The following is a 26,538-nucleotide window of genomic DNA, read 5'->3' as shown; positions in this document are numbered from 1 at the left end:
AACAATGGCTTTTGCACCGGCAAATATCCCACCCATTCTTTCTCAGATGATTCTCAGCAAATAAATTTTGCAGAAGAACCCTTGGCCCGTCCATCCGTGCAAATCACCATATGGTTTGTTTTGGTCAGGTTCCTAAATGGCAGTAATCCAGAAAGCCTTAGTTTACGGTAGTTTTCTTTCTCGTGATTCCCACCATCAGCCACCTGAACAAAGATTTCAATGGAAATTTCAACAAGACGAGAGCTCTCCCACCATATTTCCGTTTGATGTTAAGAAAGAGCGTGTAAGTAAATTATTTAGGGAGCCATGGCAGAAATTATCCACAATTTTCAAAATCAAAAAGTCAATGATTCAATTAAATTGTACAATAAAGCAGAAAATCAATCTTTACTCTCAGACAAGAACTGTATTTTAAAACCTCTTAATGCTGTCTGTAAACAAGGACATAACAGATGAGCTTAATATGTGTGATAAACTATTTATTGCATTTCATAATGCCATTATCTGTCATTAGTACTGATTACACACATCTAGAACTATAATATACACATTTTATTGTCTGCTTAAACAGACACATTGAATGATGGAATGCTATAATACAGGAAAAATGTTTTTCACACCTTGTAATTCTATGGCAGTGCCAGTGACAACATAGTTTAGTACCTTAAAAAGGAGCTGATTATTATTTCTTTACATTACATTACAACCATCACTGCTGTTCAGTTCATTACCCAATGGAGGTACAATTCATTACTTATCCACCAGTCAGGGTTTTATTAAGTTTTATCTTTTAGAAAGTCCAAAACGAAAGCACGATTACCAACAGATTTAAACAAGTGCTAATGCTGATGGGTTAATCCAATTTCCATTCAGTCTCTGTCCAAGGAAAAAAGTCAATTGTAGTTCTAACAAATACTAGTAATGTGCACAAAATTTTAATTTCAATCCATACAACGAGAATTAATTCAACTACAGCACATATATGCCTATGAAACAGTGTACTCACATGATTTTATATCACGATAAAAACGTGGTCCAATAAAACCTGATAACTCCCTCTAGTTAGTGGCAGTCTAGTTTCCTTTTATGTCCTATGTTTGGTCCTTTACTTTATTCAGCAATGAGAGCCTTGAATACAGAACAGCAGCTGTTACAAATTTCTGTCATGTCTTTTCACTTTTGAGAATTCAAGGCATGAACACAGTACACAGTAATGGAAAGTATCAAAATAAGTTTACCTCAAAAAAGATAAATAAACAAATAGGCATAATCCACCAATACATGAATTGATGTTTGTTGTGCTACAGCTAAAAGATACTATATATAAAGGACCACAGTCCCCATCAGCATATGATAGAAGCAAGGATAAATGAGCTTTAATTTTGCCACACAGTATGCCATATAAGTATGCATCAAAATTCAAGCAATAAATACATACATTATTTTAAAGCCTTACAATAGCTATGCAAAGCAGATGCAAGAAAGCAGGTTTGCTAATATTAGCAAGCAATGGTATAAAATAGAGTAAAAAATACATGAAATGCATTAAAGCAAAGCTCGCTTAAAAAAGTCTGGTCCTTTATGGGTCCACCAACATTTTTTACATAATTATGCACAATTATCAAAATACAGACAGAGCATATCAGAAAACCCCAATAAACCTAAAACCTATTGTAAGCATTTGCAGAGTTTTGGAGGTTCTTCTGGTAAAATGTGCAAGCAGCTATTTTTAATCTTACTCGTACAAAATCCATGCAAAATTCTACAGGTATATGCAATCTGTGGCTTAGACTTTTTCCAAAAAGACGCGTGACTGAGGTATGCATGCTACCAGCACTGTTCCCTCAGATCTCTTTCCAGATGAATTCACCTACCATTCTGACTTCCAGTCCAATGAGTAGTTTTACACATGCACTTCAAATACATTATCTCCCTTTCAATAAATCCAAACATTAGCGTCCTACAAATGATTGAAGACAACCTATTAGAAATCTTTCTCCCCCATATTGGTAACATAAACCTTCCATTGACCATGAACTATAGACAAGCATAGTGAGAGTATCCGTTAACTGTGATACTCGGAAATAATACAATCTGCCACAATTGTTCTGGTGTGTTATGCAGAGGTAGAAGCTTTCAGAAAACCTTTAGGGTGAGTGGAAAAACCCCACTGAAAGCAGTTGTGTCCTTTTATTTGGTGTGATAGATGACTGTGTATGTCTTAAGTCTACTTGCTGACTCCAGCAAATAATAAATGATGAGCTTGGTTTGCAGGAACCAGCTCCTTCACGTGGAACTGGCAAGTATGTTAAACTCTAGCAGCCACGTCCTGTCAAAAACTGTTTGTAAAGCAATAACCATAATCAGGTTATGAGGTCCCTTGGTTGGGGGGGTGATGTAAGGTAATCACAGAATTGGCACACAAAGTGAAATGCAATATTTTGAGTTAATAAATATCAGTGTTAAGCAATTCTTGTATTCTTTTTAAAAACTACATCCCAATGCATCAAGATACATTTTAGGAAAACTTTTTTGATGCATTGTTAGGTTTAGCAGACATTTTAAGCCTTAACATCACATATACGCAGAGGCAGAAATTTGTGTAACTTTGGTTTGATAGAAATGGAAATGTCTCGTAATTATGACTATTAAACACTATGATTTGAAATGAGTATAAAAATTGCTTTTGTTTTTAAACTCTGCCAGATCATTTGAACTCAAAAGAGAAAATAATTTTTTGGCTTCACTAGTTTTTCAATGTTTGGTTACTACAGTTATTTTTATGTGAAATCTGAAAACTCTTCCTGACAAACAAAACATGAAAAAAGACCAACGTGCAAGACATAAGTTTTACGAAACATTACAAAGCCACCCAGTAAAAACTGTTGTCTGTAGGTGAAAAAAAATGCAAATGAAGCCTAGTGAGTTTATCTGTACTATATTCTCACCTGCAAACTAGTCTCTAAATGTACATTTGAAGTGAGAAATGAAAACATCTATATAAATTCTGTAGTTGCATCAGGTACATATAATTTGTTTTGGTCAAAGATGCACATTTAGCTGGTTCCTATCATAACTTCCTTCTTCACATCACTGCTATTGTGTAGCATTTGCCAACTGTAATTTTTCTTAAAAACTCAGTAAATCACACATCGGACTTCATTTTGAATACTTATTTTTTTCCTTGGGATTCAATAAAAGAATCCCAAAGGCCATTGAAAACAGCAGGTAGTTCACATAAATGTTCCTTTGTACTAATTGAAGTTACAGAAGGCGGGCCATTGAAATGGTTGTTTCTCTCATTGAGCCATTGTCAGGGTTGACTTTGGTTTTAGCTGTTGCTTTTGAAAATGTTTACAGGTAGACAAAGATTAAATATAAGGAGGTAAAGAGAACTGTTGTAGAGTATGCAGAAAAGCATAATTTCCATATGGTACTTGCACAGATGGTAGAACTTTTTTAAGCATTTAAGATTGCACTTTACATTTCAACACAAACAGCACAGACTGGAAATCTGAGGTTTTCAGTTTCCTCAGAAATCCACAACAGTCTAATTACTGTGGTTTTGTAATATCTAACTACAAACATAATAGTTGGTGGCACCAACACAAACCCTAATCTGTCCCCAAAGTTCAACTAGTTACAGGCAGTGATTCTACTTTCTGTTGCTACTGTGCAAATTAAAATGAACAACAACTTGAACTGGATCAGCAAATTATCTAATTTCAGCTACTGTATACTAAAAATTCACATTTAATGAAGCTAACACTATTTTTGGCAGTATAAAGAGGCCATTGACTTTCTATATAGCTGACATCCCAATATTCGGTCAATCCATCAACCAGAAAGAGCTCGGTAACAATTTCATATGGATAAGCCATCACAAAGAGGAAAGTTTGTCCGAAGCTTATTTTTTGCAATCCAATTTTCGATATGCTGGAAAAATGCAAGCGATTTCCAATGCTTGCAATCCCTCGGTATTCAGTGGCAATCACAGATAGTTCCACCAGGTTGTTTCCTTGTCTCATGCTCAATAAATAGTCCCAGTAAGTCTGCCAAATATCCAATGATATGGAGTGGTTCTGGAGGTCTGTAATATGACCCTGTTGTTGAAATGTCTGAAGTTCCTCTTATTCTAGGTCTTCAGATGAAGGTTCCTCTTCAATATCTCTGTCCTCTTCTATCTCTGGACTGTGATTGGCTGTTGTTACCAAGGACATTGGGCCCTCGTCTTCTTCTGCATTCATTGGTTCTTCTTTGACATGAATGGGTTGTCTGAGTAAATTTAAAAATAAAGATAGAACGTTAATGAAGATCACCCACAAAACCCTGTACGAGACAGACGAAAATACTGCAAAGTTCTTCTTTATATAAATTTGTTGCTTCTTTTGCAGAAAGTAATTTTTGGAGTTTATTACACTTGGAAGATGATTATTTCTTGAAAAGGCCACATCATCAATTAAAGCACTGGAGGTGTCAAATACTTTAAATATCTGATTTTATCCCCTGGTCTACCTTTATTTCTCCCAAAAATAAATCAGAAAGATCTCACAGTGATCAGAAAAAGCTATAAAAGTTCACTTATGCCACATGATGAAAAATGCCATATCATAAATAATCTAGACTTTTTTCATACCCAACCCCTCCAGCATGAGAAGACCTGCTTTTTTTTTATCTTGTTAATAGAAACTGCAGTCTCTCATTAATATGCAGGGCTGGTGTGGTGCTTCTCAAGAGGTATACCTGCAGCAAGACATCAGCATTAATCAACTTCAGCCCAGCAGTTCAGCGAGACATGATGATACATGTTTTTAACTCTAAATTAATGAATATCTTTACCAACTGTCAATAAATGAAGAAAAACACTGGTGAGGAACACAAGTTGAGGTGGGAAATTTCCAAACATAACAGAATGATGAGGAAGTGGGCAACTAACAAGAATAATAACGCTGTCACCCACAAACAAGGCTTAACATGATCCAGGCCCGACTCAAGGAAAGGGTTGTGCTGCAATGATAAATCTGCCAAAACCTAATTATTTTTGACACATTAGATGCATCAGGGACTCACACTGGAAAAAAATCCTTATCAAGTACTTTTGCATTAGAAAGTGACTGAACCTGCCAGCCATCTCTTGGGCTGCATTTTTCGATGAAAGGACTAACTTTGAATTTTAAAAGGTACAGATCGCTTTAATATTCACAGCAAAATAACTTATTATTCAAACCTTATTGGTAAGCCACACAGTTTTGTAATTTATTATTTAAACAGGTAATTTATGCAATTTTAATAGTCATCGCAATCAGAGGAAAATAAAACGAATGCTGGAATTAGGGAACGCTGAGACTGGAAGGCTTTTCTTTGTACGGTCAGTTAATTTGCATACTGATTGGATGAACAAACATATCACCCAATTGAAAATACATAAAACGGGCATTAAGATTAAATCAGAAATATTCCTCCCAAACATATACTTTTCAGTCTAGAAAATAAAACTCACTATTTCAGCCCTTTATGCAAAGCTGACATTTGTGTTTGTCCAATTTAAAATGTTTTGATGCACAAAAATAAAATCAGAAAATATCTACATTAAAACATTTTGCAATACTTCTCAAATACAAGTTAAATTATTTTAATACATACATTGTGTGACGTGAAAGATGTTTATTTTATTTAATTTTAAAAATTGGAACATTTTTGTCATTAAGCTGCAACATAATGAACCAAACTCACTATAAAAGGAACACTCCATTTCATTAAGAATGGACATCAATAAATAGGAGTTCCTTAAATATTTCAAATTTAAAATGAATCGTTTGCTTCAGAAGTGGGTTTCATTCAGTATGACAGATAACATCCCATGAGCTCAATGACAAAGAAAGCCTTCTTAAAATACTGTCATTCTTATTTATCATATTGTTTTAAAAATCCTCCAAATATGGGATCCAGAAATTTAAAGAGAGATAAATGAGTCACGAGAACACTGGGTTGTTATGGTCATAAAACACAGCCAAACCTTTCAACAATATGAAACGCATAGCTTGCAGCTTTAATTTACATTAATTACATATCAGTAGTATGCTTAGAATGTAAAAACAAAGAAAAATGATGTGAGCCTACATTCAGTTTGCACAGTATTGATACTAAAATGACTCAAGCTGTATTTACCGTGACTTATGAAGCCCCCAAATATATACCTTTCACTAAACCTTTACAAATGTATCAGCCCTCGGTCTAGATTACTCGAGCATTGTTGTAAGATTATTACAGTACAACCAATTATGCACAGGCATTCAGCAGATAAAAATAACACCATTGGCTGTATATTTTAATGAAATAAGATGATTTGTCATTCTTAATAAATCACACTGATAATAATAACATCTAAGTTAAGGAAACTGCTGATTCATTCTTTAAATACCAAAGGATTTTTTTCGGACTGGTCAGCACGTCAGAAAAAAGATGAAACTAAGTGTGTTGTATCATTTAAAATACCCTGTAAATGCCAGGGTTGAAAGTGAATTAACATAACTTTCTCCTCCAAGGCAACCGTCAGTCTCAAGTGAATATCATTCATGACAGACTATTTGGTAATAGATGTCGCAAAGGACATCCAATAATATATTGATTGCAAAACCACCTAAATGTATCAAGACCCAAGCCATGCTATGTAACAAGGATTCTGCAGTTTGAAGGACATACACATATTAGAGACATTATAACAGAAATATCAATTAGTTAAATATGTTAACATTTGTCATCATTCGATTTAAGTTTAAAATGTTAAAGAAAAGGAAACCTTTCTGCAGAAGTGGCTGAAACATCAACTTCATACTCTGCAGACCTCAAATGGATTTCTATCTCGTTGGTTCAGTTAGTTACCTCATGGAATACTACTGTGGAAGGAGGTACCGTATCTCTGTCCAGGAAATTCTGCATGATCTACATATTGTGAAACACCTGTTGAAGGATTTCAAAACCACACTGACACTGCTACAGATTAGAAAAAGGATGCAGGCCATTCTTCTCCCCAAATGAAGAATCCATGTAATATAAAATTTGAGATTTAAAAATAAAATGTAGACATACAGCATTGTAACAGGCCAATTCGGCCCTACAAGACCATGCCGCCCAATTTGCACCCCATTAACCTACATTAACTGTTTTTGAAGGCTAGCTTGTTGGACAATATCAAATTTCGCAATGATTTAAAATAACATATTTGTACATGCGATAAATGAATTGGTTTACATCTTGTCCATGCTGACCAACTTTATTCCATTTGCCTGCATTCAGCCCATATTCATCAAAACCTTTCCTTTCTATGTAGCTGTCTCAATGTCTTTTCAACAATACCTCCTAATTCTAACACTTCTTTTTGAAGTTTGATCCATCTCTCCACCCAGTCTTTGCGTGAAGAAGGTCTCTTTTAAATCTTTCTCCACTCACATTAGATCTATGCACTGTAGTTTTAAATTAACCTAATCTGTTTACCTTATCTTTGCCCTCTCATGATGCTGCAACCCTCTATTAGTTCCCGCACATGCCCTACCCTGTCCCACTGAGCCTCCTGCTCTCCAGAGAAAAAGTCCAAGTCTATCCAGCCTCTCCATACAATTCAAGACTCTGAATGTTAGCAACATTCTCATGATTATTTTTCTGCACCCTTTTCATCTTAACGATACAGGTATCTTTCCTGCAGCTGGGTGACCAAAGCTGCACACAATACTCCAAATGCTGTCTCACCAACATCTTGTATCATTCCAATATGGCCTCTCTACTCCAATGCTCATTAGTCTGGCTAATGAAGGCAAGCATGCCAAATGCCTTCACCACCACCTTGTCCACCTGCATTACCACTTCCATAAAACTATGTACCTCAACCCTCAAGCCTCTTTGTTTTACAATATTGTCCAAGGGCCTACCATTCACTGTCTAAGTCTTGCCATGATTTAACCTCTCAAAGTGCAATACCTGGCACTTGTCCGAGTTAAATTCCAACTGCTATTCCTTGTCCCACTTTCTCATTTCATCCAGATCCTGTTGTAATCTTAGATAACTTTCATCAATCAATTTTATAAGGATGAAACCACAAGACAATTGAACAGATCTTTTTCCATCAGGCAGATGCAGTATAGATTCAGGAAAGGCAGGTCCTATATCACACATTTATTGGAGTTCTTCATGGATATCATGAATGCAGTGCAGAGAGGAGAACAAGTAGATATGTATACTTAGATTTCCAGAAGGGCATTTGATAAGATGTTGTATTGGGAAGGGTTGTGGGTGTCTCGTGACAGCACTGATCCCGACCTAGTCGGAGGACACACCAGCTGCCAATCAAGGTTTGGTTCCATCCTACTCATTAGTGCACACCTTGCCATTGGATCCATATAAATTACCTGAACTGGACTCTCCAGCTTGCCTGTTCTTGGCCTTGGGCCATTGGCTGATGTAATTGGATTAACTCTCCTGGCACCGAGCCATTGGTCCTTGCTAAGACCTGGGTTGGACCCTTCAGCACTATAAAGGTGTCATGTGTTCTTTGTACTCCTTCTTTACTAGCTTGGAACCATCCTGCTTCACTTCAGGCCTGGATACGTGGAAGGGTGCTGGAGAAACTGTTGGTAAGATGTGCACTGTTATAAGGGTTGGGAGCATTTAATTAGGGTCCCTTGTAGCATAGAGCCATCCCTGCACTGAGTCAGGGGTGGTGGGGCATTGTATTGATTTTTCCTTGATTATTGTATGCACCCATATGTTGTACATATGTATGCTGTGTATACTTTGTTCTCATGCTATTTTTCCCACATTCATTATTAATTGTACGTGTTTTAATGCCGCTATTACTGTCCCACAACTGCTGTAAACCATCTGTTACCATTTCTCACACTTGCCTTCTCTAAATAAATTCCTTCACTACTAAAATTGTGTGTCCAGAGTCTTTGCCTTTGAGACCTACCAAGCTTGTTTCCTCACTCACAACACACGTCACACCAATGACTTCTGCATAACATAAAATTGCATGGAGTTGGGGATTGTACATCAGCATGGATGAAGGATTGGTCAACAAAGAGAATGCAGAGAGTTGGCACAAGTGGGTGCTTCTCTGAGTGGCAATTAATGGTTCGTGGAGTGCTGCAGGGATAACTGCTGAGCCCACAACTGTTCACAATATACATAAATGATTTGAGGAGGGAACAAAATATAGCATATCTCAGAATCGTATACTCGGGCTCCCAATTCCCTTTGTACCTCTGATTTCTGAATTTTCTCCCCATTTAAAAAATAGTCCATTGCCTTTATTCTTTCCACCAAAGGGCATGACCATAAATTTTGTTAGCACCTCATCAACTCAGCCCTTACCCACATCACAGCCCTTAATTGCATCTCCTCTATTTCAACAGCTTGTCTTCTCTTAACATTAATACAGGTATACCCCACTTTATGAAAGCAAAGTATTCCCATGAAACCTTTCATAAGTCAAATGGCGTAAAGTGAAGAGCCACTACTACTGTAAAAGCGAAAACCCATTCAAATTTCTTTTGGATAGCGAACGCAGGCTTCTTTGTAAAGTGAGCATTTGTAAAGCAGTGTATACATGTATAGCTATTATATGGTAAGAATAAAGTTATTTACATGAACAACAATTCCATTTATCAATGTAAAGAAATGCAATCATTTTTTTTCAGAAGACTAAAAATATCTTTCACCTTTTGTAATACAAAAGGTTTGGATACATGGGCTTTATTTGCAAACTATTACATGCATGTGTATCTTCTATATAAAAAAAAGTAATTGTAATACCATATCAGTCTTTTGCTATATGTTTTTACCCCTTATAAATCTTGTAGCAAGTTTGAAATACTGTTAAATATAGCAATTATTAGTTGTATTCAGTCAAAAGGTGTGGTCAGGATTCTCCTTTTATTTTGGGAGGATGGGGGATTGTGTTGAGGGGATTAGCTGAAGCAGAATTGCCACCGAGATATTGTGACCAAAGTTGCAGTCCAAATGCAGGTAGATGGGATTAGTGCTGATGGGCAAAATGTTCGGCATCAACATGGTGGGCTGCGGTGCTGTTTCCAAGCTTACCACTCTATAAATGCAAATCATTGGGAAGAAATGGAGGTTATTCATTTAGATGGTGTATCTTGGCCTCATTGCATCAGTTTCTCAAGGTCACTGTCACATTTCCCGCGACAGTTCCAGAAATCCATGGTAAAGCAGTGAAATAGAAAATAAATTCACTTTGTTTCTGAACCCTGCACCAACACTGCCATTTGCCAGCATTAGGTTGTGAACAAGATTCAAGCATGGTGCGAAGAGGGAGAGTTCAGGAGGGTAGACCTCTGCAGGCCATGTGTGTTAACTCTTGACCTCATCAATTTCAGGCACATGATTGAAGGGACACGTGCTCGCATTTGTGTTTTGTACATTGGCATGTGGAAACAAATGTCTGGAAGGATGTACAACCAGTAATTAACACCATATCATAACACTTATTACTAAAGGGAGCACCCCTCCCTTTGAAGATGTTGCAGCATCTGAGCATCATACAGAATTGCATTCCCATATTACCTAGTTTCAACCTCTGTAAAATGAGGTAATCCAAAACATTACTGCCCATGTTTTACTTTGCAGTGTTCACCATTCCACATATCCTTCATTTTTCAGCTAATTTCTCTCCTACCCACCCACCTATATCCACTTACCTGTTAGACTATGTTCCTCTATCCCTCCTCTCATCTCCTCTCCCTCCCCCACCTCATTTTATTCAGATGACTGCATGCTTGTACCTTGAGAAAGGTCTCAGGCCTCAAATATCGGCTACCCTTTCCTTCCAAAATATACAGTGATCTGCTGAATTTCTCCAACACTTTTGGGTATTGCACTACAATCCCAGTGCCTGTAGACTTTCATGATTAAACTCATTCTGTCTGTCCTTACTGACTTGTATCCAGTCCTGTGAAGCAATGCTTTGAATTTGTTACATTCCCATTTTTATTGTCATTGTCTCACCCCTGCATAAACTCCTCTTGCCCTGTAATTCTCTGAGATACCTACATTCCTTATATGAGGCGATGCTCAGTTTGAATTATAATACAGAAGTTTAAAAAAATGGTTTATGGTCCTGTCCAAATTGAGAGCAATATCAATACCAAGGTGTAACAGATCAGGAAGTATCTGGGAGAGGGAAATTAAGTTAATACTGGAATGGTTTATCATTTGAAGTTTCTCATTTTGGGTGCCTGACTTCACAAGATCACAAGATATCGGTGCAAAAGTAGGCAAATTGGCCCATCAAGTCTGCTCTGCCATTCTAATCATGAGCTGATCCTTCCACCCTCTCAGCCCCACTCCACGGCTTTCTCCCTGTAACTGTTGATGGCCTGACTAATAAATACTTGTCAATCTCTGACTTAAAAACAACCAACCACTTCGCTTCTACAGTCGCCTGTGGCAGCAAGTTCCACAGACTCAACCCTTTGTCTAAAGAAATTTTTCAGCACCTCTATTGTAAATTGATACCTTTTTATCCTGAAGTTATATCCTCTTTTCCTAGAATCCCCCACCATGGGAAACATCCTTTCCACATCTACTCTGTCAGGCTTTTCAGCATTCGATGTGAACCCCCACCCTGCCTTGGACTTGGAGCCACAAATATTTCTACCAATGCTCTCTGATTTTATATCTTCAGCATTTTCCATTTTTGTTTCAGAATTCCAGCACCTGTAATATTTCTTTTTTGTTTTTACAATGTCAGGCAGCTGTCAGCAAGAGGATTGGAATTGAAAGCTATAGAAGGGAGTTTGTGAATATACTGTTCCAATCTTGGTGGCAGAGTGAAGAGAGTGTGGCCTGGGTGGTGGGGGTCTTTGAGGATAGAGGCTGCTATTTTAAGACACCACCTCATCGACAGAGTGATGTCTGGTGCCTGTGATGTTGCAGGCCGAGTTATGAACCCTCTGGAGTTCATTCTCATCCTGAGAGTTGGCGCCTCTAATAACAGGCAGTGTAGCAACCATACCGAATCTCCTCAGAAACCTCACAAAGTACAGCTGCTGGCAAGCCTTCTTTGTAATTGCATCAACATGGAGTCTCCAGGACAGACGGCAGAGATGTTGACACCCAGGAATTTGAAGTTCTTGACCATCTGCACTACTGAGTCCTCAATTAAGACTGAGTGGTGTTCCCCTGTGAACTATAGAGTCACAGAGCATACAGCATGGAAAGAGACTCTTCATTCAAACTCATTCATACTCACCAAGCTGTCTAATTGAGCTGGTCCCATTTGCCAGTGATGGCCTATTTCCCTCTAAGCCAGTGGTTCTCAACCTTTTCTTTACAATCACATGCCACTTTATGAATTCCCTATGCCATAGATGCTATGTGATTAGTAAGGGATTGCTTAAGGTGGTATGTGGGTAGAAAGAAAAAAGTTTGAAAGCCACTGTTTTAATCATACCTAATGGACTTGTTATGTGCACAGTTTCATAACCCCAAAGGAAATGGGCCAATGACAGTTTTTTTCAAGCAAAATATTTCAGTATGAATTGGGTCTAGAGCAGTGATTCTCAACCTTCCCTTCCCACTCATAGACAACCTTAAGAAATCCCTTACCAATCAAAGAACACCAATGGCATAGGGATTTACTTAAAGTGGAATGTGAGTGGAAAGAAAAGGGTTGAGAACCACTGCTCTAAGCCTTCTCTATCCATGTGCATGGCCAAATTTGTATTTGCGTAGCTGGGTGACCCAAACTGCACGTGATATCCCAAATATGTCCTTTCCAATGCCTTGTAACCATGGCTGGATGTGATCAAGAATTGAGGTAGCAATAAGGGGTGAGTGCAGCCAAAGTCATTTCCATTCATTCTCCCAAAGCAAATTTGTAGGTAAGAATCTAAGAAACATAACTGTGATCCACTCACTAAATAGCAGTGGAGAAGAACAGAAGCAGGACATCCACTTTGCAGGTCAGGAAAGAAGGGGATTCGATCTGTATCAGGTCAGAAATATAATTAGGGAATTCAAAACCACTTACCTTTTAGATGGGCATAACATAGGGAGGCAGCTTCACATCATGGAGAGGCATGGAGAAGGACAAGAAAGGAGACCATAAGAATTAGGCTATTTAGCCCAATGAGTCTGCTCCCCCATTCAATTCATGACTGATGTATTTTTCCTTGCAAAGCCATTTTTCCTCCTTTCTCCCATAATCTTTGACACCCTTACTAATCAGTCTCTGCTTTAAATATACCTGATGATAGGGAGGCTATGGTCATAGGTTATCATATATTACTGCTTAACTTAAATGGTATTGCAAAAACAACAAATGCAAACTCTGTGTGGTGTGTATGTGTGTGTGTGTGTGTGTGTGTGTGGGGTGACCTTTTGCCAAGTCCTCCTTTGGAATGGCCACCCTCACTGATAACAACCTCCAACTCCACCCATAGCAATGAATTCTTCAGATTCACCACCCTCTGCCTGAAGAAATTCCTCATCTCTGCTGTAAAGGGGCTTCCTTGTATTCTGACACTATGCCCGCTCTCCCTACTGCAAATATCGTCTCTATGTCTACTTCATCCAGGCCTTTTAGTATCTGGTAGATTTCAATGAAATTCCCCTTCAGCTTTCTAAACTCCACTGAGGGAAGGCCTAGAGCCATCAAACACTTCTCATACTTTAACCCTCTCGTCCCTGAGATAATTCTTGTAAACCCCTCTGGACTCTCTCCAATGACAGCACCTCTTTCCTTGGATATGGGGCCCACAAATGCTTACAAATCTGCATGGTTTGACCAATGCCTTATAAAGCCTCAGCAATACATATTTGCTTTTAAATTCTACTCCTTTCAAAGTGAATACTAAGATTGGATTTGCCTTCCTTAATACCAGCTTATCATGTAAATTAAACATTAGGGGATTCTGCACACTCCCTTTGCGACTTTTTGTTTTCCCCAGAGGAGAAGGGTAATGGAGACATTTTTGACAGAGAGGTGAATTTTTTTTAAAAGCTGTAATACTATCAGTTTGTATCTAAATCTTGTCAGACTGGTACTGCGCACTTGGGCCAAATGACAAACAAGAGAACTACTGCTGAACTCTGCCCTCTATGATCACAGCATTCTCCTTTTCATAAGAAAGAGTGTTTATTGCTCACTTCAACATTAAATGGAGTTCTGCTAGAGATTAAATTGCAGTTTTCTTCATGGATGCAGACTTTTGAACAAAATACAGTATGGTTGATTCAACTCTGTGAATGTATTCTACTCCCTTCGTGTGGGTCACAACAGAAGACAGTCATTATAGATTTTTTTTCCATTAAATTAGAATTTTTTTCATGTTGCTGAACTGCTAACTTAATTGTATGGGATTAAAATAGGTGGGTTTTTTCAGCTTTTCATTTCATTAGGTGATAATGAAAATTATGATCTATTCCCCAAATGCCTATCATAACAAATCTTCAATATTTTTCATGCAACAAGGGAACATTTTAACTCGTTTAAATGTCAAAGTTCAATTTGTTAGTTCAGGAATGGCTTTAACATTCTGCCTTGTGTGCCGATCAATGCATGAGCATATTTTTGGTCGAGAGGGAAAGGAGAGGTGATGCTGTGGTGGTGGCAAATGAAAACAAAGGCTGGAATGAATCATTGCAACATTATAGAAGAGGTGAACACCACCGAGATGCAGAAGCAATATCCAAATCTGGGGGGGAAAAATGTGGGGGTGGGGGTGTGTGGGTGGGGGTGTGTGGGTGGGGGTGTGTGGGTGGGGGTGTGTGGGTGGGGGTGTGTGGGTGGGGGTGTGTGGGTGGGTGTGGGTGGGTGCGGGTGGGTGCGGGTGGGTGCGGGTGGGTGCGGGTGGGTGCGGGTGGGGGTGGGTGCGGGTGGGGGTGGGTGCGGGTGGGTGGGTGGGTGCGGTTGGGTGCAGGTGGGTGCGTGGGGGTGGGTGTGTGCATGGGTGGGTGCGGGTGGGGGCGGGTGTGGCTGTGTGTGGGTGGTGACCTTTCGCCAAGTCCTCCTTTCGAATGGAATGGTACTGTGTTGCTGCTGGAGTAGCAGATCAAGTGTACTTGAAGCAAAATACATTGGAAAATGTTGCAAAAATATGCCTATAGTTTTAAAAATAAGAAAGGTACGAATGAAAATAGAACATGAGGTTTTGCAGATAGGATTATAAATATTAGTTCAAGGAAAAGTATATATTGTATTCAGAATTTAAGTTTGAGAATACTTTATTACAATTCTGGCCACTCATTTAAAGATCAAATCATCGGAAGTACAACGGTGTGAAATACCATGGAACTTGCCAGATCTTCATCTGGCTTCATCTGCTGTGCGAAAGTTTTCATAAACATGAAATTCTTGACCACTTATTAGGAAAGGGAAACTCAGGCTTATTCCCATTTTATTACTTTTTAAAAAATCTTCAATGCCACATGAACATGAGACTCGGAGGGAGTCTCCAGCCAAGGCTCTTTTGAATAAGTAATGGATCTGGACATCAATCTTGTAAATAGTGACAGTGCCTCGTTTCCCATTTCCTGGAACTAACTGGACTGTAAATGTTCTGACTCAAACTGGAATAGCAATCCTAAACTATGGGTTAGCAGATGGCCAAGAATCACCAGTACGTAGAGCCTAACTTCTGATCCTGGTAGTGCAAGTGATCTTAATCTGAAGCGTGTTTGACTCACAAGCTGTAACAGTGCCACATGACTGAAAATCCACCTGAGGTAAACACCGAGGAGAGCTGCTGCCTCTCAGCACAGGGTTCCAGACATAATTGTGACCTTGGGTACTGTGTGAAGCTTCCACATTTCCCCTGTGTCCATGTGGGTTTCTTCTGGGTGCTCTACCTTCCCCCAACATCTCAAAGTCTTGGATGAGTAGTTTAATTGGCTACTGTAAATTGCTCCCAGTATCTGTAAATTTGTGGTTAGCATGGACTCACACGGCAGGTTTCTGTGCTCTATCTGCCTATGACCCTATCAACAAAAGACAAAAGGACCAGAGCAGAATAATAAAATGTCTTATGGATATGGTAATATTGCTCATGGAGGCCTGGAAGACCTTAAAAGGCCTTGAGAATGAATGGGCCTTGAAGGCCTGTCAGCTTTGACTGCCGCAGTGTTAGGTGGAGGCAGGTGAATGGCCTACATAATCTAGACAGACAGTATGGTGAAGTCCACGAATAGGGCTTCATTGTCTGAAGAGAAGCAAATCCATCCAAGAATGAGGAAATAGCCTGCATTTTCAGAAGTACTGGGGTTCATCTTATGCTAGAAGTACATCAGTGCCATCAAATTCTGCACATGTGAACAGATAATACTGGTCAGCAATCTATAAAAGCATTGAAAATAGGAGTGCTCTGGCCTGCTCACCATTCAGTGTGATCATGGCTGATGACCTACTTCGGTACCCCATTCTTGCTTTCTACCTGCAACCGTTGATCCCTTTAGCATTTGGCCATTATCTGGGAAGAAATGTCTCCTGATTTCAATTCTAAATGATGTATCTAATATCCTGAGGCTGTGCTTCCTCATTCTGGTCTCCCCAACCATTGGGAGAATCAACTCTCCATATCTGGTCAGTCTAATCTCATTAGAATATTGTAGTTTTTGGTAGATTGACCGTACCTTTCCAAAACTCTAATTAACCCTGACAATCCCAGAAATCAGTCCAATAAATCTTGTCATGGCAGAATGATCTTTCCTCAAAAAAAAACAGATCAAAAGTGCACATTGAACTTCAGTTGCCGTCTCTCCAAGGCCCAGTATAGCTGTTGAATGATATCTTTGCTGGAGTCAAATCCTCTGGCAATGAAGGTGCAATTTGCCTTCGTTAACTGCTGACTGCAGCTGAAAGCTCACTTTCAGCAATGAACATGGACACACAGAGCCCTTTGGACATTCCTCTTCCCCAATCTATCACCATTAAGATAATAATCTAACTTTCTTTCTAGTTCCAAAGTGGATGGTATAACATTTATTTAGTGGTTCTACTGCGCATTTACTCACTCTCCCTACTTATTCAAGTCAAATTGGAGCTTCTCTGCACCCTGTTAACAGCTCACATTCTGCTACCCACAATCTTGTCTCATCTAAAAACTTGGAAATGTTTTGTTTAGCTCCCTCATCTAAATCATTTGTATATATTGTTAATAACCAAGGGCTGAACCATTGATCCCTGCTTGCAACCTTGAAAAAGATCCATTTATTCCACCTCTATGTTTCTTGTCAACAAATCAAATTCTGATTTCATGCCAAGATTTTACCTCTAGTCCCGTGTGCTTAGATTTTGTACACTAATCTCTTATTTGGATCCAAATAAAGAGCTTTCTGAAAGTCTGAATATACCATATCCACAAGTTCTCCCTTACAAATTCTACTCATTACATTCTAGAAAAAAACCTAATAGATTTATTAAGCAGGATTTCACTTGCCGACTTTGTCCAAAGTATTCAATGTTTTCTAACTTTTCTGTTGTTACATTATTTAGAACAGCTGCCACGTCTAATGTAAGGCTTAGATTCAAGATTCTTAGTTCAGTGTGATGCCCTGCCTTTTCTCTCCTCCTTCAATAGTGGGTTACCATTTGACATTTACCATTCTGTGTGAACCTGCAGAGTTTAAAACATTTAGCTCAGTGGTTAGTGGGGTTAGAGCACATGGGGTCATGAGTTGTTTCTCACTGGGGCCTCATTTTTGTGAGGGGCGCTGGACAAAGTGGTCACTCTCTACGGTAGATAAAGTGAAAGAATTTCATGTATGTTACATTCTAAATGTCGTATTATGTGACAATAATGGAATGGCTACCTTTTTACTTTTACTTGCAGAATACTTCATTTGCATGTCTGATATGGAGATGAAGAATTCCCAAGAATTAGTCACCCTTCAGCCTTGTTCATTTCTTTTACACTATTTCTTTACTAATACTAATTTCCTTAGCATATCCCTGTCATCAGACTCTTACTTCCCCAAAATATCTGGGAGATTATTTTTGCCTTTAACTTAAGCATGCTTTCTGCCTCTTTCTTTCCAAATATAATTTCTCACATTTCTGATGGTAGGCGTCCCACATTTTTCTTCACCATCTATGTACAGTAATTGTTCAATGTTCCCAGTAAATTTATTCTTCTATTTTTTGCCTCTCTTGATGAACCTTATTTTGATCTGCTCCCAATGTCACATTTTGCTGGCAGCTGAAGCTTTAAACTTGGTGATACCTTTCAAGCATTTGGTAGAGATGGTTATGTAAGCACAAAACACTTGAAAGCACAAAAGGACATTCAGTGACGTGGAAAGAAGGTTGGGGTGAATTATAGCTATATTTAAGAGTCCTTTTTCTCATCTTCATTTAATATATAGATAACCATACCCCATACCCCTTATACTTTCTGTTAGTTTGATGCTCTACATCATATTTCTAAGGTTTGGCACCTTGTGACATTTTGTTGAATTATGCCCACTCTTTTTAAATCTGATTTGCACATAATGAATTAACACATAATTCCTATTACTATGAGCAGTGATGTCCCTAATATCAGTAGAGAATGTGCCTTGAGCAGTAAATCACTCTGCAACAAAGACACCAAACATACTGTGTCCTCTTGGCACTTTGGATTCTGGCAAAACTGAAATCAGCTCAAATTAAATTAAATCCACTTAATCTTGATAAGCATTCTTCCACCCTTTCCTGGCTGCTAATGTCCTTTCACTTCTTAAGAGTAAAGTTTGCTGCAGGAATGAGGTCACTGTAATGAAAATCTTATTCCGACAATATCTGCATGAAAATTGTGCATTGTTTCAATATTTCTGAAAATACTCTGAATATTTTGGAATGGAGTTGACAGCACTTAATTTTCCCTGGAGAAAATATTCTCAAGGTGCTTTACTTCTGAGAAAAGCGACCAGTGAGGAAATTGGAATCAAACTGATGCCCAAGGGCCTTTTCTAATGTGATATTCTGGCACAGCTGTAAGTGAGTGAGTGATCCATTTTGTTGGAACTGATGCAAGATTGTTTTTAAAGCTCTATGCCAGTAGTTTTCAAATGTTTTCTTTCCACTTACCTATCACCTTAAGTAATCCCTATGCCATAGGTACTCTGTGATTAGAAAGGGATTATTTAAGGTAGGATGTGAGTGGGGGAAAAAATGGTTGAGAACCACTGCTCTCGACCTAATTGTTACTGAAATATTTTGCTTGAGAAAAATTGTCATTGGTCCATTTCCTTTGGAGTTAGGAAACCGTGCAAATAACAAATCAATTAGGCATGGTTAAAACAGTGGTTTTCAAACTTTTTTTTCCACTCACTTAACATTTTAAGTAATCCCTTATTGGCCGTATTAATGAGATGGAAAGATGCTGTCCCTCCCACTCAATGGTTGTCTGATACAATGGCATGACTGACTGGAAAAAATTAGATGTTCCACTACTGAAGTGAATCTTAACTTTGTTTCTTTATAAGGTTCCTTTCTTTCTTAATTATTTTCAAGTAACTTTTGGTTTTTGACCCCATTAAGTACCTTTCTTTTCATTATCAAGTAGTGGACAGCTTATATTTAGCTAGTAGCCTCTGAAGGGAGGGTGTTAATAATCAGTATAGTTTCTTTAGCTTTTTTTCTTTACTTCTCAATGTAATGTAGGTCCTAAGACCTTTATTATTAGTAGTAGTATTATAAATGATTTGTTACTACTTTATTATTATGTACCTATGTAACATTTACTTGATGAAACAAATAAAAATATTTAAAAGTAACTCCTTCCTAATCACAGAGCACCTATGGCATTGGGATTAGTTAAGGTGGTATATGAGTGAAAAGAAAAAAATTGAAAACCACTGCTCTATGTTAATTGCCCAACTCTGAAGCAAAATTCTGATTGGTCCTTGTGCATTGCTAAAATATCTTGATCAGCCTAACTTGCAGTCCTGAAATAATAACTGAAGACTGCTCAAAAGATGGTCAAGTAATGTTGTTTACACAAATATTAAATACAGAATTACACAAGTACCCTTGGCCTCATTTGACTGTTCATGCTTTCTCTTCCCACCTGTCTCTCTGAATGTGCACTGTTCTTTTTCGCACCCAGAACCCTAAGCAGGTGCTGGCTTCATTTAGACCTGAAGGAAAAGATGACGTGGTTTGACGAGAAAGCTGCATTAGAAATGCGCCCATGTGGTTAACAGATCACCATTAATATGGAGACTAAAGCAGTCAGCCCACTGATATAATTATTTTGTGAGGGTCGGCCCAACTTGTGCTCCAATTTATGTGGAGCCACAATTTATCAGTTTAGTAAACACTAAGATTCAAGGTAAAACCTACAACATGTCAAAACATCATTGTTTTTGGTTGCATTATTGTCAAAGGTGGTCAAAAACATCCTTAAAATTTCTTGTTCATCTGTGATTTATTAATTAAACTGGTTCATATTAAATTTTCTATCATAAGATTTCTGTTTGATCTTGAATACCTTTACAAATAAGCCTAAAAGCACTGCAATGTTCAAAGGCGAGTCATTAAACTTCTCATGTTCTAGTTTTTAGTATTTCTCCTCATAAAACATACCTATTTCTGAAGCTTAGATGATAAGAAGGCATTTCAGACTTATGAATGCAATATTCTTTGTAATTAAATGGTTCGTGTTATCTCATTTCAGTTAAATGCCTCGACTAAGGCAATGTACTGAATAAGTTCAACATCTAACAAAGTTGAATGTGGAAAAATAAAGGAGTGTGAGTTGGTCTGTCTAAACTGACATAGTTTTGTGTAGATATGTGCATTTATATATTGCTCTGTAGCTGATTCGCCTAATTTTATGCAATCCTATCTATAATAAAAATCTTGCATTTGCACAGAATTCCTGTCAACTTTTCTATTATAAATTCTCATGTCCACTGGAGGGAGAATGTAATTACAAAGTGACAAGTTTACACTGGCAGTTTTCTATATAAATATGGACAAAGGAATTTGAAATGGAAATGTAAAAATAAAGTATTACTTTAAATTGGGACTAGATTACATTTGTATATTCAGGCCCAATTATCCTCTGTACCTACTAACCTTACTTCAGCTGAGTACTGAATGTGATTTGGAACCATTCCACACAGTCCGAAGAAGCTCAACTGGTAGCCTATTTTCATTTGCTTAAAGTTGGTGTTTTATACTCAGTATCATACAAAATACCAAAAATTGAAACTGATTAACTTCAGTTTTTTAGTGGCTGGTTGAAATTGGATAAACAAGTTAAGAAAAATTGAGCTCCAAAAAATGAGCACAAAATGAGAAAATTCCTGACTCAGGAATGACATTAATGACCTCTTTCTGCAGTTGGTGGTCCATAAAATGTGTGTTTTACCTCAGGAATTTCTTTCACTCTAATTATAGTAAAACTTTGATGCATGATCAATTACACAAAGACTGAAGTTGCTGAGACTGAAGGCTTTTATTTCCAAGAGATGGACAGCATCCCTGTATTGGTCGCTCACACTGACCCAGACTTGAACTGGGGGCAGGTTTGTGGCATGACAGTCTTTATGGGGAAGAAAGGCGAGGAGTCACGAGCCAGCCAGTGAGAGCAGGGTCAACCAGGAAAGGTCACGATACTTTCATATGGCATACAAATATGCTTTCACCATAAACTTTCCATGTGAAATGTCATTGCGGTTGAACCCCATCCCCCCCACACCCGGCCCCCCAGAGGCAAATCCCAATTGGGAGAGGTGAGGATGAGAATATAGGCATTTTACATCATGTGGTGAAAGTGTATTTCTTTTGAAGTGTGGGTATCTTGGAAAATGCATCAATCTATTATTGATGAACAGCAAAGACCCAAATGATGAAAGATTTGGTCGTTAAGACCCTTGGTGCTGTTGTTTGGAAGGAGAACAGTTGATGTTTCTTTAGGATCTTTTATGCACATCATCAATATGATCATGGTTGGTCAAGCGAACTCAGTGCCATGACAGAAATGTGGCTCCAGGTCTCCTTTCCAGATTTGGTTAGCCAGTTGGATGGCCTTATCCTCATCAGGGTAGAAGAGAAGCTGTGTTTCTAGCAAGACTCAGGAGGGGGGATGTGCATTTACATCAGTGAGAACTGGTGCACAAATGCCTCTGTTGCAAAGAGCTTCTGCTCAGCAGAGATGGTGAAATGCAGACCCTTCTACCTGCCCAAGAAACTCTTGGCCATGCTGATTGCCACAGTTTATGTTCTGCCTTCAGCAAATCAAGGTAAAGCAATGAAGGAGCTTTATGGTATAAACTGTGAAGCCCAGACTTCTTACCCTGATATGGGCCACAGATCTATATATAGGATATTATAAAATTGGAAAAGGCCGGCACGGTTAGTACAACACCATGACAGCACCAACGTTTGGGACTGGAATTCAAATCCCCATGTCTGTGTGGGCTTTCCCCAGTTAGAAATTTCCCCACTGTTAGAAACATACTGGGAGGGTTGTAGGTTAATTAGGTGGCACTGGGGCATGGGCCAAAATGGCCTGTTACCATGCTGTATATCTAAAATTTAAAAACATTAAAAAGTCAACAAAGTTGTCACTAGGGTTAGGGAAGATGAGTTATTGTGAGACCCTGGAAAAATTAGACGTTTCCTTGAGAGAGTTATCACATTGAGGTCTATAATAATCACAGATAAGGTGAATAGCGATAGCCTTTTCCCTGGAGTAGGAGAATCTAAGATGAGAAGGAATAACTATAAGGTGAGTAGGTGTGATTTAAAAGAGATTGAGGAGACAGTTCTACTCCAAGGTAGATGGGCATGTGTAACAAGCTGCTGGACAGCGTGGTAGAGGCAGGTATGTTGGCCTCTTTTAATGAACACTTGGATAGCTACATGGAGGTTAGGGGCTTGGAAGGCTGTGGGGTGCATGCAGACAAGTGAGACAAAAGTGGGAGGTTCTGCATGAACAAGCTGGGCCTGTGGGCCTGTTTCCGTCCACTAAGACTCCATGAGTCCTTAATGAAGACAGAACCAACAAATTTATTCAATTGGTCTGCCATTTTCTTGTTACCCATTATGAATTCCTCAGATTTTGACTGCAAACCACCGGCCTTGCTTTAACTAGAGTCATATGGGAGAATGCAGATGCTGTAATGTTTAGCTTTCTTTTTTAAACTCGTTTCTTTCCTTTTACATACCAAGCAAAGATTTTGCAGTCAGTTTGATGTTTCCTACTCTCGTAACCTATTCTACAACTTTCAATTAGACCCTTTGATTTACTCTACTGAATTCCAAATTTCTTCCAGTCCTGAGGTTTGCTGCTTTAATTTCTTTTAAAAAATGTAGACATATAGCGCGGTGACAGCCCTTGAGTCCGTGTCACCCAATTAACCTACACCCCAGTACATTTCGAATGGTGGGATGAAATCAGAGCCCCTGGGGAAAACTCGCACAGAACGTTCCGACAGCGAGGAATTTGGTCCCAATCGCTGGCGCTGTAAAGGTTTTGCACTAACCGCTATGCCAACCATGCCACCCTATCTAGCAAACTTGTATGCCCCTCCTGTGGTTTTAATGTCATCCTTGATTTTTCTCCTTAGCCACAAATGAGACACCTTCCCCATTTTATTTTTATAGCAAACAGGAATGTACAGATTTTATGTTCTTCCAAATAATTTTTAAATATGTGGCATTGTCTAGTTACCATCCACCCATTAAGTGTACTCTGCTAGTCTATCCTAGCCAATTCATGTCTGCTATCATCGTAGTTCCCCCTCTTTAAGTTTTGGACCCAAGTCTCTGAATAAAATTTGTCACTCTCCAGCCTGATGAAAAAAATCCAACATTGTTGTTATTCTTCCCCAAGGGACCACTCACAAGATTGCTAATTAACTCAGCCTTTGCACAACACCCAATCTAAGATTGCCTGCTATCTTGTTGGTTCCTTGACGTATTGGTCAATAAAACCACCATCCCTTAAACACTCCAGGAAGTCCTCTCCCTCTGTATTGCTATCAGTTAGCTTTTCCCAGTCTACATGCACACTGAAGTCATCCATGACAGCTGCTGTACTCTCATTGCATGTTTTTCTTATTGCCATCTCCAATCTCACTACGACTGTTTGGTGGCCTGTACACTACTCTCACTAATGTGTTCTGCCCTCTGGTGTTCCTCAACTCAACCCTTGCAGATTCCACATTATCTGAGTTGATGTTCATCTTTAAATGCTATCCCACCTCCGTCACCTTTTAATCCATTCTTCCTATATTTTAAGACCCCATCTTGTTTACCCTGGAGCCATGTCTCTGTAAGCCTTTTCAAATTGCCTTGTAAAATGGAGTTAACCGGGCAATTTACTAGATGAAGACCCAGGTGCAGGGCTATTTCAAAGGGCCGAACCGGGCAAGCCCGGTCAAAATCTAACCATGTCCCAGACCTACCTCGGAGGTGGTTAGGGAGCCCAGTAAAACTCACCTGGGTGTCCTCCTCCACCTATTTGAAAGAGGAAATGGCTCACCCAGTTACTCTGGAACTTTAAACATAACAGGGAACAGAAAGAACACAGGAAACGGAATTCCCTGTGGCTCTGTGATGTGTCACACAACACGTCATTGCAGGGGCGGGATCCCCTTAAATTGCTGGGTTGGAGATTTAAACTGTAGGTTAGGCTGCTTTTTTAAAGCTCCAGGAGGCACACACTACCCAGTAATCTTGCCCAAGTCCCAGGATTGGCTACTTGAGTGCTGCAATTTGAAAGCACTGTGATCCCAATCAGATCATTACTGTTAACATCTATCTCTGCAGTTGGTTCAACCATATTATTATGAATGCTCTTTGTATTGAGACAAAGAACCTCCATGCTTGGTTTGTTTAAAACCCATTGTCATTTCAAAATTAGACTGCAAAGTGACCCTTTTTGTCCCTTGCTTTGGATTTTAAGCCCCCTTCTTTCAATATTGACAACTTTCACATGCCCCTTTTAATTTAGAGATACAGCACAGGCCCCTCTGGCCACGACCCTGCACTGGCCAAATTCATCCACGTGACCAATTAACCTACTGAACCCATACATCTTTGGAATGTGGGAGGAAACTGAAGCACCCTTAGGAAACCCATGTAGACACAGGTAGAACATACCAACTCATTACAGACAGTGCTAGATTCGAACCTGTGTTACGGGCACTGCAAATAGCATTGTTCTAATCAGAATCTATTGTCACGAACATCACAAAATTCATTGTTTTGCGGCAGCATCAAAATTAGGCTTTTCTCTTACTTTTGTTACTCCCTCCATTCTTCATCCCATTTTCCCCTGCAATAGATGACCATCTCCTGGCCACATCAGTTTAAATCCTTCTCAACAGCGACATCAAACATCCCCCCAGAGGATATTGATTCCGGACCTGCCTAGATGCAGACTATCTAGTTTGAACTGGTCCCAACTCCCCCCGAAATGATTCCAATGATCTAGGGATCTAAATTCCTTCCTCCTACACGACTGCTCAAGCCATGGATTCATCCAAGCTATCCTGCTATATTTTGATTGGACGTGGCACCGGTAGCAATCCTGAGATTACTATCTTTGAAGCCCCACTTTGTAATCTGAACTTCCTGAATTTAACTTGTAGAACTATCCATTTTTTTCCCCCTTTATTGTTACCCACAAGCACAATGACTTTCCCCCTTTTGGAATATCCTGCAGCTATTCGGAGACATCCTTGGCCCTTGGTCCTAGGAGGGAACATACCATCGTGAAGCTTCGTTTGCAGACATAGAACTTCCTGTCTGCTTCCCTTACCATTGAGATCCCAACCACTGCTGCTCTGCTTGACTTCACCCTCCCCTTCTCAGCCTCAAATCAGTTGTTGTGTGGCTGACCTGACTGTTCCTGCTACTCTTTGATAGGCCATCTCCTTCTCCCCCCACACCCCCAACCTCCCCCTCCCCTTCCCCCTGAGAGTATTCAATACGGTATACTGGTATATGAGGGGAATGGCCAGAGGGGAACACTGCTCTATCTACCTTTACTTCACCCAGGTGCCTGTAATCTGCACCTTGGATATCATTATAACTTCTGACAATGAACTTTTCTGACTCCTTGAGTATCCCGAGCTTGTCTGGCTCTTCCTCCTGTTCCTTAAAACCATTTGCAGTTTCTTTTCATTACTGGATGTGAATGTCCATGTTCAGGACTTCTTTTAATGCAAAGCCTAATTACATCAAGAATTGTGTAGCTTTCTATTTCAGGGAGGATCCTTGAAAATATTTAAACTTATTCCCCTTCACCTAATATATGCCCTCTAGAATTTGACTTCTCCAACCTGGAAAAAATATTTAGACTATCCATGCTATCTTTGCCTCTTGACTAAATGAAACATACCCTTTCCAATATGCAGGTATAAGTCGCTGCCCCAAGATCGGCAGTTATCTTCCTATAAACAAGACTCCATTGTGTTACCTCTTATTTGAATGCATTGGAAGGCATTTGTACATGCATAAACTGAACTAAATATGGAACATTAGGGCTTTTCTCTTTCAAAGTAATGTTTTTAAAGTAGCATGAA

General features: G+C 39.1%; 1 protein-coding gene across 2 annotated transcripts in view; it reads right to left on the bottom strand.

The window, feature by feature from the left end:
- Window positions 1-511: 511 nt before the first annotated feature.
- The window catches only part of foxp2 (forkhead box P2), a 279,829-nt gene continuing 253,802 nt past the window's right edge, over window positions 512-26,538 (bottom strand). For both annotated transcript variants that reach the window (XM_069903848.1, XM_069903849.1), the window contains exon 16: window positions 512-4,275. In XM_069903848.1, the coding sequence (XP_069759949.1) occupies window positions 4,131-4,275 (145 nt within the window). In that variant the 3' untranslated portion in view covers window positions 512-4,130. The remainder of the gene's footprint in view (window positions 4,276-26,538) is intronic.

This window comes from Narcine bancroftii, chromosome 11 (assembly GCF_036971445.1).
Source record: "Narcine bancroftii isolate sNarBan1 chromosome 11, sNarBan1.hap1, whole genome shotgun sequence".
Taxonomy (NCBI): Eukaryota; Metazoa; Chordata; class Chondrichthyes; order Torpediniformes; family Narcinidae; genus Narcine; species Narcine bancroftii.
The sequence above is the reverse complement of the archived record's forward strand: the minus strand, read 5'-3'. Positions and strand labels throughout refer to the sequence as shown.